Source organism: Plectrocnemia conspersa, unplaced genomic scaffold (assembly GCF_051122295.1).
Source record: "Plectrocnemia conspersa isolate PC_06_02 unplaced genomic scaffold, ASM5112229v1 ptg000009l, whole genome shotgun sequence".
NCBI classification, from domain to species: domain Eukaryota; kingdom Metazoa; phylum Arthropoda; class Insecta; order Trichoptera; family Polycentropodidae; genus Plectrocnemia; species Plectrocnemia conspersa.
The window spans coordinates 1,173,410-1,187,427 of record NW_028277173.1 but is presented as its reverse complement, the minus strand read 5'-3'; the positions used below and the strand labels follow the sequence as shown (position 1 = coordinate 1,187,427).

At 28.3% G+C, this 14,018-nt stretch overlaps 2 protein-coding genes across 2 annotated transcripts in view; one reads left to right on the top strand and one right to left on the bottom strand.

Annotated features, from left to right (window-relative positions):
- Positions 1-2,858: 2,858 nt before the first annotated feature.
- On the bottom strand, positions 2,859-3,603 carry LOC148231472 (EKC/KEOPS complex subunit bud32-like). The gene has a single exon (XM_088193597.1). It carries the CDS (start codon positions 3,600-3,602, stop codon positions 2,859-2,861), a length of 744 nt encoding a protein of 247 aa, XP_088049723.1. The 5' UTR covers position 3,603.
- Positions 3,604-5,873: 2,270 nt separating this feature from the next.
- LOC148231469 (coactosin-like protein) overlaps positions 5,874-14,018 on the top strand; it is a 32,987-nt gene continuing 24,842 nt past the window's right edge. Inside the window, exon 1 of the mRNA XM_088192794.1 lies at positions 5,874-6,145. Coding sequence (XP_088048920.1) covers positions 6,095-6,145 — 51 coding nt within the window. The 5' untranslated portion in view covers positions 5,874-6,094. The remainder of the gene's footprint in view (positions 6,146-14,018) is intronic.

Sequence of the window (14,018 nt, the reverse complement as noted above, 5' to 3'; positions counted from 1 at the left end):
ATTTTTCCATAATTATTATTTTATATTGCATTCATAATTTAAAGCAAATTACAAAAAAAATCAGAGGTTCTTAACGTTTTATTGCTTTGATTTATTTTACTACTTTGTAACGGTGTGTTTTAAAAATGTATTTTAATACTTTTCTCTTATTATATAACGTTAATTTATTTTACATATTTTTTATATATTATTCGGCTTTTTTGAATTTTTTTATATCAATATAGAGCCTGTAATATTTTTATAAAGTTAATATAAAATATTTTTGTTATAATTATATTTTTAAGGGATATACTCACCGTCCGATATACCACACATCTCTATCTTGCAAAATTTTCTGACAAAGCGGTATAGCATGGGCACGTGAAAGTTAATTTGTTATTTAAAAAAATAAATATTTACATTAAATCAAATTTTAAGAAATAGTATACAAATATAATGTTTTTTTATTATTTATTATTTATTTAGTAATATACACCTATCTGGGGTACCTCAAAGTAGTGAGAGATCGACCACAGTTAATTTACGGTGATACCGCTCAAAGGGTAAAAGATTATAAAAAGATTAAGATTGTATAAATATTATTAAAATTAATTTTACAATAAAATGTGTACAAAAACTAGCAATTGATGTAAGTTCTATAATTATTTAATTTTAATTCTTAGAAACTAGTTCTGAAAATTAAAATTATTATAGTACAAATTATTGAAGCGGGCTGACTAAAATTACTTTCAAATCCAGTTCATGCATGTCGATAATTTTGTATCATCAAAAAGTGAAAAGTCCGGATAACTGGTCTATCTTGAAGGAATCAAGTTTAAATTAAACTCAGCTGGTATTAAAAGATTAAAATACTGTTGTTCCATAAGTCTGCGTTTTTTCTTACACTTGCAAAAACGTGTAACTTGTTGTAAATTAACAATAATTTTAGTATTCTTTTAGTATTTGTTAATAATAGTCGTATTAATGATGCTCTTTAGTAACGGAGTATTTTTGTTTCGATATTTGCAACTCTAAATCAACAATGGAAGTGGCGATAAAATAATCTCAGTTAAGTTATATTTTGCTTTATGAGTTTAAACTCGGTCATAATATAAAAATAGCAGTTAAAAAGATCTGTACTGCAATGGGCAGGGTTGACTTTTTAATTTATAAAGTGTTAAAGTGTAAGATTAAGTAACTCTTGAAGAATTATTGTAGAAACAGGTGTAGAATATATAATTTAATAATAATATTACACGTTTTATTTTTGACTCATTTAACCCGCACCTTAAAAAACGCCAATTTTTTTCTATATATCGGAAAATCGCATGGTACTTACATATACTTTGTTTTGTTTCTTGTACGCCCTGAATATTATATGTGGTGATTTTAAACCTATACCTGCCAGGATATCAAACTGATCGCATAATACTCTTTTACATTTTTTGAGATTTTGAAGAAAAAAATAATAATTATACACTACAAATCATGGTTTCGCAAGTATTTCAAATTCAGAAATACTCAATGTAAGAACCACACTATACGAACGGTCCTTTCATCGCGAAAATACCGCCCTAAGTAAGTGCCGCCTGGGGCGGACCCTACCCCTGCCCCGTCGCCTATCTACACTACTGCTTCAACCACATTTCTAGGGGAGCGTGACACATTTATTTTATATTTTAGATAAGGGAATCTCTGTTAGGACTCTGTTATGACAATTAAAAAACATTTGCTTAATACTTCACAAATTTAATAATTTGAAGATCAGGTAAATTACCAGACAGTATGACATGATGTTTTATATTTCTTAAATTATAAATATTCTGTCGTTTTAGCTGAATAAAATTGTGTCACAAAAACATCCCTAACCTTTGTGCTTAATGGCGATGATTCTGGGCGAAACCAGACTTTTACATGAGCACAGGGCCGGCCCAAGGGGCAGGCAGTACAGGCGATCGCCTGGGGCGCTAGGTCTTGGGGGGCGCCGTGATACCAAATAAAGGCGCAATATTCACTTAAGATTATCAAACAATATTGTTAAAGAATATAATCTGATATTTTTTGTATACACTACTGTGTACTCTTTACATTATTTTACGCGTAAAAAATCGCGACGAAAATAAAACTACAAATTCGCAAAAAAGAGTATGGTGTCAAATATATGTAATATTAAATTACTTTAATTTGAATTATATTTTTGCGCTCATGTAATGAGTTATTAAAGTATTATTAGGGTGGGGGGGGGGGCGCAAATTTAGTTTTTGCCTGGGGCGCTAAATAATCTAGGGCCGGCCCTGCATGAGCACTAGCTTCGGATATAAAAATTGTTTGAATTATTTATATATATATATATATATTAACAATGAAATAAGTATGATGCCGTTCTTTGTCATACGGTTAGACAATTGTTTAAGAAAACTATCAGTCACTCGATATTTATTAATTTTCAACGAAAGGAACGTCCCTGTTTCTATTTATTTCTAGTATTTGTTATACATGTTAATTTTAAAAAACCGTGCTTTCTTTAATTATAATTATACATATTGTACAATTTGTCGCGCAGTACAAAATTTTTGGTATTTTACTTTTAACGGCAATTTCCCATAAAAAATATTCAATGTTTGTTTTGCTAATAAGCTAATATGTTCTTTGAAAAAGGAGTAAAGTTTAATTGAGTATAAATTAAAGAAAATTATTTACACTTATTTATTTTATTTCTTTAAAATTATCATCTATGATAAAAATGATACTTAGTTTTATTAATACATAATATAAGCAATACAAATAATAATACATCATTCTAAACATAATTATAATATACTAAAAATGGTATTGTAATATTATTCTTATCACAATTTGTTGTCAGAATTGTCATTTCGTTACAAATATCTCAGTCTTTCTATGGGTGTTTTTCCATTTTTATGTCTAATTTTTTTATATCTGTTAAACACTACGTTTTCCTCCTCATTTCCAAAGTCATAATATGCTAGTACTTTAGTGAATAAATAAGTCAAATCGTCGTGAATGTTTGTGAACGACTTCTCAAATATCACGAGATCCATTGCCATGTCTTTAACTTTGTTGCTTATGTAAGCAAGTCCAAAATCTACCAATACAACTTCATACACGATATTGAAAGGTGGAGCTTCTTCTTTGATTTCATGGAGTAACATGTTATTAACCGTGACATCGCCGTGAATTACATAATTAAAATGCAAATTAGCCAACGAGCTCCCCATATTCTTCAGGAATGTCGTAGGACATACTTTCTGTATCCAATCGTTGTCGCTAGGGCTCGCTCTTCCTCTCATCTTCCTAAAGATTCTAAGCAAATGCTCTTTGACAGTAACGCCAGAGATTAACTCCATGTAAATTGTTCCCTTTTCATAGTCGACATAATACAGTTTAGGAACTTTCACGCCATTTGACAGAGCGTCTAATATCAATTTGGCTTCAGCCTTCGTGCGCCGTTTTCTCAGCAATGCATCTAACTTTGGATCTCTATATTTCTTTAAAAAACGTTCCTTGACTATCGCTGGTCTTCCTAGATAAGTTCCTTCGTATATTTTTGCTTCAGCTCCTTGATTAGTAAGAACGAATCCGTGTTGAACCAAGTGACTCATTATGAACCTAAAATAGACACAATATAATTTAAGCTGACATCATTTATAATTATGCATCAATATACACCATACTAAATTTGTTTTTGTTGCAGTTTATGATTCACTTTGAGGTTATAGTTACTCGCGGGGAATTATGCTAGTGATGCTCGTTTCATGTTTCACGTTAACGATTGATATTAAATACTTTCGTTAATCTATAATTGAATTTGAATATATAAATACTTACTATTAAATAGGTTTGTTATAACATAGTGGAAGACTGTATAATTCCAGAAATTATTTCTAATACATGTTGCAATAATAATTAAAGTTAAAAAAACCTCGGTAATAAAGTTTTGTCATTATTTCGCAAGTAGAAAAATGAGAATTAACTACAAAGAACTTTATTTTCTGAGGTTTTTTAACTTTAATTATTATTGCAACATGTATTAAAAATCATTTATGGAATTATATACAGTCTTCCACTATATTATAACATACATATTTAATAATATTTACATATTAAAATTAAATTATAAATTAACGAAATTATTTAATGTCAATCGTTAACATGATAAGTAGAAAAATGCAAAACATTCACCAGAAATTTAATCCCTGCCCTTAAAAGTAAAATTATTAAACAATAATATAAACAATAATATTTTTAAGGGCGTTCAACAACTACATAAGCATTTTTGCGAGTTTAATTTTAATATATTAGGTATTAATTCCTTACAGAATCAAGATAAGATTTTCGATATTGTTTCTAAATTAGTGAATATATTTTTCTTTATCCGTCAACTAACTGTCTCTGTAACAATAAAATATCTCATACATTTTTTTGCCAAGTGATACTTGAGCGTTTTTATATTATTTTCGATCCACTCTTCATGTGTTGCTTTATCAACATGTCATATAATTTTTGGTCTGTGTACTTTTTTAAGAAACATCATTTTACTATGACCGATTTTTTAAAGATCGTTTTTTGAAATAAATTAGCTTTGGCGTATTGTTCTATGAATAAAACCATTATTTTATCAAGTGGCTTATAGATAGCGTAAAATAATTGTCAAGTCACATTAATTAAGTGATTTTAAAGTTGTTTTCCCCTTTTTAATACATGTTAAGTATTATTCTATATTACTTACACAACTTAAGCAGATATTACACATATAGGCAAAGTTTGAAAAGGCCGCATCTTAACTCACTAGAGATGTTCCATGCTCGCAATGTAACAAAAATACGGAGTAAATACAACAATAATCTTTTTTTTCACATTAATAATCAAATGGTAAAGCTTGTTACAGCTGCATTTTAAACAATATAAAAATCTAAGTAAATACATTGCAATTGTTTATTGTATTAAATTAAATTAATAAATTAACGCATTTAAGATTTTTAAAATAATAGATCAACGATGAAAAAATAGCGTTGATGACGACTGTATGGTAACCATAAGAAACACTATAATAGTAGCTGAAGAAAGTGTGCATAGAAGAGCGACGAGGTGCAGAGATATATGGTTTCCATGAGACTATAATCGAATCGCTTGCATAAGAGGAGGTAAAAAACTATATTTCAAACCTTTCTTATACTAACATTCAAAATATACCATTAAATTTCAGGGCAATCCTTTTTTAATGAATGTAGAATTATTAAACATATATATTTATATAAAAAAGTTATTAAATTATATTTTTCAGTTTTAAACATTATTAAAAATAGCGATTTTAGAACCTTAGTGCAACACAGAAAAGTAGGTGTGTACATTTAAGAGCATAAATTAATAAAAGTTATTTTTAAATATCATCCGCTAACCTACGAAATAATTTTAAGTGTTTTCTAATTCTTAAGGATATCTAATCTTTTTAAGATTTTTGTGTTTAAGATTTTTTTTAGCAACATTGTTTGAACATTTTCGAAGGAAATGATTCTTCATTGCACTTTACTATGATTTTTTATCGCACCTCTAAAGCTGGCGCCCCAGGCGACTGCCCCATTTACAAATGCGTATTTTTTCAAATTTACTTAGCAATAATCAATTATTTTTTCATATATAGTTAATTTATTTTATGATTTATTATTGTCAATTTGTAAATAATTGTTATAGATATTTGCAATCGTATTTTTAGCTGGATTTTTTATTTTATTAGAAAATTTACAAGTTTTAATTTTTAATTTTATTTAATACGAATATTTTAAATGTTTTTATTTTATATTATATTTTTGAATAAACGTTTTGTATATTTAATGTATTTTTTAATGATTAACGACAGTTTATATTGTAAATGTACATAGCCACTAATCGGTGTGTTAGGGCGGCAGTGTAAACAAAAGTCGGCAAGCGGCGCCGAATAATGTCTGATGAGAGAATACAGCCACAGTCGTCTGTGAACCTTCGCACTTTGCGGTCGTCGAGCGATTGTTCCGTCAGGTCGCTATAAAATAAATTTCGCGACATATCCGCCTGGAGCGCAAATTCAGTCGTCAGAAATTTCATTGCACGCACAAAAATGTCGGAAGGGTTGGAATACGAGACGATCGTCCAAAATGGTCCTAAAAAGGTAAAAAACGGCCATTGTTTTTTTATTAAAAATTTAACACCGATTACTAAAAATGATATTAATTGCAAATTATAATTATTGCAATTACAAAATTTAACTAATTTGTTTATATATATATATATAATAGTTGAATTTGCTACCTACGCGCAAATCGTGACAAATTGACAAAGTTATTGCAATTTATGATTATCGCTATATCAATAAATATATCGTTTAATATTTATTTTTGACACACCTTTCGTTATTAATACTAGAAAATATCTTTTTGTAACCTGAAGTATTGTATTATAGATTGTGGTTTCATTCGTAATGGGATCTTATAACAAATGAGTTCACATTTAAAAATACTTGATTTTAATCAATTTAAATGGAAAAAATATGTCCTAAGCTGATTTATTTCAATTTATACATTGATTAGTTGTACTTTGACTCGTTTTTCAAATACCGACATACAAAGTGTGTTTTTAATCTTAATACAAAAAAGGGAGGAAGGGGTAATATTGAACGATATTTTTAATATTTACCCCTATGTATTTTTTGATTATGTTTAGTCAATTATTATTTAGAACAGTTGCAACCGTTGAAAAATCAACGGTTTATTATATGAAAGTTATTAATATCGTATCTGTTTGCCGTTAAAGTGGCGTTCTAATAATTGAGCATAATTTTAAATATTTTCTATTATCTTTATTGAGCTCAAAAAAAAATTAGGCTGGTTCTTATCATGTGATTGAGTGAGTCATTTAAAATTGATATAAATTATTTAGTTCACATAGAAACTGACTTTAGCTCGTTTTTTTGTTACAATATTACTTGCTTGATTATATTTTTGATATTTTCAGCAAAATTCATGGTTTTTCAATTATTTTATATATTCTTTTTTTTTAATATTGTGTACGAATGGCATTACAAAGTTATTGACTTTGAAATAATATGTAGCTATCTGGTAATACTTATTTCGCTTGAATTACATATCATTTGATTTTAGGTATCAGGTTATCCGCAGAATTCAACATCTTGTTGAAATAATTTTAATGAAAGATAACAATTACACAAAAATAGTTATTTTAAGTTAAATCGTTGGAAAACTTATATTTATGCTTCATATTAGTATCATATTTTTTTAACTGTGTTAATAATTACTTAACTATACATTTTAATACTAAAAAAATACTTTTTATAATGAGTTGAAAATGGCCTCAATTTAGGCCTACTAATTTTTATTTGTCTATCCGTTTCTATTAGTTTCATGTGACTACTTTCGATAAGCTAAATCGGGATCCCAAAATAAGATATAAAGTCGATATTTTACACAACAGTCCTTTGATGAACTATTTTCATCTGAATTCCTAAAATTAACTATGAGAGATGCATTCATCTCTCAAGTCAATTTTTATCACTTTATTGTGAATTAAAACTGCTTGCACCTAAAAAAATCTAATAATAAAAAATAAATTTAACGGCAGTTAAGTAAAATGATGTATTTAATCGAAAAAAATATTTTAAATTATTGTATTTATAGTACAGAATCAGCCTGTAATTTTACTTATACTTACCTGGGCCTTGGAAAAACAATGATTCTAGGCCTCATGACAAAAATGTCATTTTATACGACGGCACGATTTTATTGCTTTTGACGTGAATTTTTGCCTTCTTAGAAGTGATAATTGTTTTTGTGCTCTTGACCAACATTCGATTTGAATATATTATGATCAGCCCTTGTATATTAAAAGTCCATAGTAATTTCGTTAAGGATAGCTATCATATTTTTAACATATAGTGTAATATCGAAGTACAGACAAACTATGGAGCAATATGTGAGATGCAATATCCGTCTGTATTTATTCTTGCGCTTATTTTCCACTTAGAGATGAGTTGGCTTAGCTATTTTGGGTTTGACCTAATGAAAGTTCTAAAACTAATTAGTTTTAGAATTTTCATTAGGTTAGGTTTGGGTTTGACAGCAAATGGACGTTTCGCAACTGCCAAATTGAGATTCATAAATATTTTAGAGTGACATCAGTTAAATTATATTTTCGCTAGTAGAAATATATTGGTGAAAATGTATTTGGACTTAAATAATAGAAATATAACTTTACCAAAAAATACACATATGTATATGTAAATATATATATTGCTACATATAGAAAAGTTGAAATCATATAATTTTGGTAGCACCTGCCAATTTGATAATTTATATTTTCATTGGTAAAAATATGTATCTACTGGTGATAATGTATTCCGATATGATTTTATTGAAATGACATATTTTCGGGATAGATTCGAGACTGACTATCTAGAAAGTGGGTGTCTTTGAAGGCAATGTTCCGCTCCTTTTATTTCTTGTATATATAAAAAGCGCTTAAGGAACCTGGAATACATCAGTACATATAGTCCATCCAATATGTTAAAGCTCATCATCATTGTGATGGAAATAAGGGTGCATATACGCATGCATACACCGATAGGAGAACGTTACCAATACTAAATCAGTAGGTAGGGAGACCATACGTTAGAAATTGAATTAAAAATTAGAATGTGTTATATTTTTATTATAAATTATTGTCATGTTGTAGTTGCAATCAATAAAACAATTTCTGAAATATTATATTGGTATTTTAAAAAATATTATATTAAACAGATATTCAACCTGGAGAGTGATTACAAAACTGATCTCATGTTTTTGAGTTAAATATGTATCTAAATAAACAAAATAATCAGGAAAGTATTGTTTTACATTTTCTTCAACAAATTAAATTAAAAAAGGAAAACCTCATTGAACGTGTAATTTCACATGGTTACTCTAAAATATTTCTCACCAATACTATATCGATGAGCGTTCACATCTTGGACGGACTGTACTTCTCAAACAACTGTAGTTTAGTTCAGATTCATTATTTGAGGTCTGTGTTTACTTTTTTATACATATATTCTTGCTAAGATTTTTTCCAGAGTCAGACCCCGGGAATTTGTCCCCTCGCCCCCCTCTCAAAGGTGTATATATATACATATATTTGTGGCATCAATCTAGATGTAGTTGTTATTTTTTTACTCAAATTACTTTAGATAATGTCTTTTTTAGTCCGTTCTTACTACTCTCTAATAAATCAAAAAGCTACCAGCTGAGATCTGTACCAGAAAAATGAATAATAGCGATCATCAACATTTTTTATACGTGTCATTAATTATTTAGGCGCATTTTTGAAAATTCGGGTGTAGCACACCGAATGAATAGCATTAAAAGTAATCGTCGTTTCGATCTGATGGATAATATTTTTAACGCTCTTTTGCTCAACATGAATGTTTACATTTTTAATAATATAACGAGATTAACGCTCATTTGAACATTGATTAACAATGAAACACTTTCGTTTGCAGACTTTTAATGAGTTGTTCAAAGTAGCAGATTGAAAAGAACTGGTATTTTAGAGAGTGATTCATACATTATGACCTCCTGCATATATCTAATAGATAATGTTGAAACCATCGGAGGGTTAGAGGAAAACTGACACTAAACAGGCGCGAATTCATAAGTGCCTTTCATATCGTGTTTCTTGTGAAGGTTCAGTTTTTATGTCGTTTGGCAACGGCGTTTCGGACACCACAAAAACCAAAAATTAATACACTGATAAATACCCACGAATATCTACATACATATATCTCTCTCTCACTCTCCATATAACAATTACCGAAATCGCGGCCGCGGAACTGTATCGTAATGAATATTATAACAGTTTTCTTTCACTCGTTCTCCACGCCACATTTCAAAAATTTGCACATTATCAAGAGTAGATAATGTTATTCATAAATAATTCACGTGAAGCGATTTTGGTGTTACTTTTTTTATTGTGCTCCACGTGTCGTGTACAGAAGACGTTTTCTAAAGCGCTTTTGGGCTCACGGAGAATGCACTGTCCTAATTGTTGGAATGCTTTTTTTCAAAATAAATATTCATGATCATGAGCAAACATAAATTAAAAATATTTCCATAACGTATGCGTTTTGAAGTGTGGTCAAACATAACTCTTTGTGCATCTCACTAAAAGTAGTGGAGAGTACTTAGGTTTTAAAGTTTTTCTGGTCTTACCACTATTATTTTTAATAGACAATTGTGGAAATAGGTAATTATTTTTAACGATAGTGCTAAAAGGTAGTTGCAGTTAGCAACTCAAAACATAATAATTTAAGAAACGCATTTTTAATTTATAAAATGATAGTGCTGCAACTGACATAATACATTAAATTGAACAATTGATTTTACAATATATCTTAAACCACTTATTAATTTGTATTTAAGATTAATTTAGACTTTTATTTATCATCCTTCTTGGCGGTCAAATAGCAAATATCTTGGTACATTTTTTTTGGCAAAATAAACTGAAAAAGTCATAGAAAATTTGAATAATTAATATAATTTACAAAAATATTCTCAGTAGATAACCAATTAAATTTCAGCTGCGCGGCCAAATATAAATCTGTTTTTTATTTAATAAATTTAAAACTTTGCAACAAATCAGATCTTGATCTTTTTTTTGACAAGAAGCAGAAAATACGAGTTTCTTAAAATTAAAAAATTTGCGCTGCGCTCTTCTAGAAAAATAGTTTTTAATATTAATTTTCCCTGATGAAAATTTATTTGATGAAAAATGTCAGTTTAGAGTAAATACTTAAAATCCGCTATTTTTTTCTTGTATTAAAATAAGATAGAAATTGTATTATAAATAATATTCAGAAATAACAAAAATTGTGTTGCGCAGCCACTTAGACATTGGTATTTAAAAACTGTTAATGATTAAAATATTAATGTCAACAACCAGCAGCTATGATGAAGGAATAAATTAAATGTATTACATTAATTGTATTAAATTTCCATTAATTAATATAATTTAAATTAATATTCTCAATTATATTTGCGCTGCGCGGCTGAATTTAAATCTGTTTTTTTAATTAAAAAATAAAATCTTTGCAACAAATCGGCTCTTGATATTTTCTTTGACGAAAACAGAAACAGATTTGCGCTTGGTTGGTAATTATCAACATTTTAATTTAGAAAAATAATTATTATTATTTTTTTTTCTTGATTTTCTTTATGAAAAGTTGCAGTTTTTAGAAAATACTTTTTTTACATTAAAGTTGAAGTAAGATAGTATAGTAAATAAGGAAGTTTTGCAATTATTGAATTAAAAATACTATTTAAAAATTATAATTTTTGCGCTTTGCGCCCATTTGAACTATGAAAAGCAGTTAATGAATAAATAATCTTTCGATCAAATCAGTTATTTTCAATAAATATTATATAACATTTATGTGGATTTTTGAGGACACGATAACTGTCATAGTTTTAATGAAATCGGCATGAAATAGTTTTTACTATAAAAATATGCGCATTTGTAAGCATATTATAAAATATATGTGAATCAAAAAAAATATAATGTGACCTAAAACGAATAATATGTACATTAAAATAAATAGACAGTGCATTAACGTTGGTGTGGTTAGTGTGGTTAATGAAAGCTTCAAAATTAATTATAGTTGTTGAGCTTCGTTTAGGTTAGGTTTGAGTTTAAACAGCAATTATTTTTTAATACTGTAATGCACAAATCATTGCTTTTAGTGCACACTACAAATAAAATGTTGCTTAATCAATCATTTTCTATTATTGTATAACACATACAATTCGTTTTATGGAACAGAGTATTTATTTAAGTGCGCATATCTTCCTGTTTAATCGAACACATATAAAGCTGCGCGGGCAGTCTATTTTTTCGAGTTTGATTAATTCGTTTAGGTTAGGTTTTGGTTTGAACAGCAAATGGACGTTTCGTAACTGTCAACAGATGTAAAGATAAACCGCGTATTTATAGGGGAAACTAATTATACTATAGTGCAAATATTTCACACGTCTGATCCGCCATTTTGTTTAAAAATGGCGGCGATTCATAACATATCAAAAAATATAAAAATGTAAAAGACTTAAAAAATATTAAAAATTAGTGTTTATAAAAAAAAAATTTTGGTCATTAATGTAGAATATTTCGAAATTTGAGGGCGCAATAACTGCCAGTTTTAAGATAGTTTTAATTATATCAACTTTTTTAATATCAACAAAAGTTTTTGAAAAACATCCTAGTTTTTTTGTACAGATAATTTATTCAAGGGGAATATTAATTCAAAGTAAATTACTCAAAAAAATAACGTTTCGCAGCCAAATTAACTCGGTTTTTTAAAGTTTGTTAAATAAAAGGGGGGGGGGGATGTTCAGTAATTAGTCTCCAAAAGTTTGGCCATCCCTGCTGAATTTAAAAAATATTATTTTTGTGTCTTCGAGCAGTTTATGAATTATTAGCATTTAAAATGAATTATGTATTATGAATAAATTAATATATGTCTTACATGTGTAGTGAATTTTGGTTAATTTATACTGATTTTGTGTACTTTTCATTTTTAACGACTTCCACGTGGATTAATTTAACTGAAAGTTCTTGTTACATATCAAGCACTAGTTTATAAATTATTCCATATGGCATAAACATATATTTTCAAAAATCGCCTGTTAATTTTACGTAAATATTTGAGCCATGCATCTTAGAAAGTATTATAGTGAAAACAACACACGGTCATGGGTTGTTAGATCTTTGAAAAGCTTGTAACAAATCACGCGTCACTAATCTCTCAAAATCTGGTAAAATTCCAGTACAAGTTTCTTTCCAGAAAGCATCATTAAATTTCCAGAAAATCTGTAGTCAAGCTGGTCTTAAGTCTATATATGTATATAATGTATATGTATGTATGTATTGTTGTTTTTTTCTAACGAGATTTGCGTATGCATACAGAATGTATGTGGCTTAGACACCGACTATACGTCAGCGGTCGTCGACCTTTTTTACACCAGATGAGTCCATAAGTATACATTAACGAATCCGCATACAATTAATTTATCACATGTCCATATTCAGTTTTTTTGACCATCGTAATCCAAAGGTGCTCCTTGATTAAACAAATCGCATTTTTTGCAACAAAACTTCCCACGTGTTGCATGAGGCGATTTTTCTAGGCATTGTGCTTCTGATAGCACAGACTTTTTCATATTAATTGGACTGAAAAATAAAAGTGAGTCAGTGTTGATTCGATCGTATCAGGTGGCAAAATATAGGTGTGTGTTAGTTTGATGATGACGATATATTGCAACATTAGATTATATTGAAATACAATTTTTATAGTACATACTTGTTGTTTGTAAAAATGATTCATATCGATTATTAAAAGATAAATGTGTGTTAAAGCAATCTAATGGATCGTAATTGGTTAGTGTGACAGTCAGAAGTGATCTATGATGTGTTTTTTCCTGTTTAGATAAGTCAATGATTTATTTTAATTTTAATATTTGAAAGTTAATAAAAAAAAAATAAAGTGGTAAAATAGAAATGCCACTACTTCAATCGACATAGGCTAGAGTAGAGGTATTATTGAATTTTGCATTAAATAAATTTATTCTTAATAAAATAAATTTCTAGTTGTAAACAGATTTTTATGAACATATGTAGAATAAAATTATTAATGACTTAACCACAATCGCCTTAGATAGGTTAAGAATGTAAATATGAAAACTGTTATTATTTATTTGTTTAATTAATATCATCATGATCCAACAGGCTACCCCAAAACTGTAAATAAAAATATATTATATAATATTATACTAAAATTAACCAATAGAACAGCTACTCATAGCTGACATTGAACAGTTCAATGTATATACTAGCATATTAAGAAGCTGGATGACTATTGCCATAGATGAGTCGATAAGTACGGATATCCTTACCCAAACATAAATGAACAATCGTGTTGTTTAAGAATTATTAAATATACAAAAACC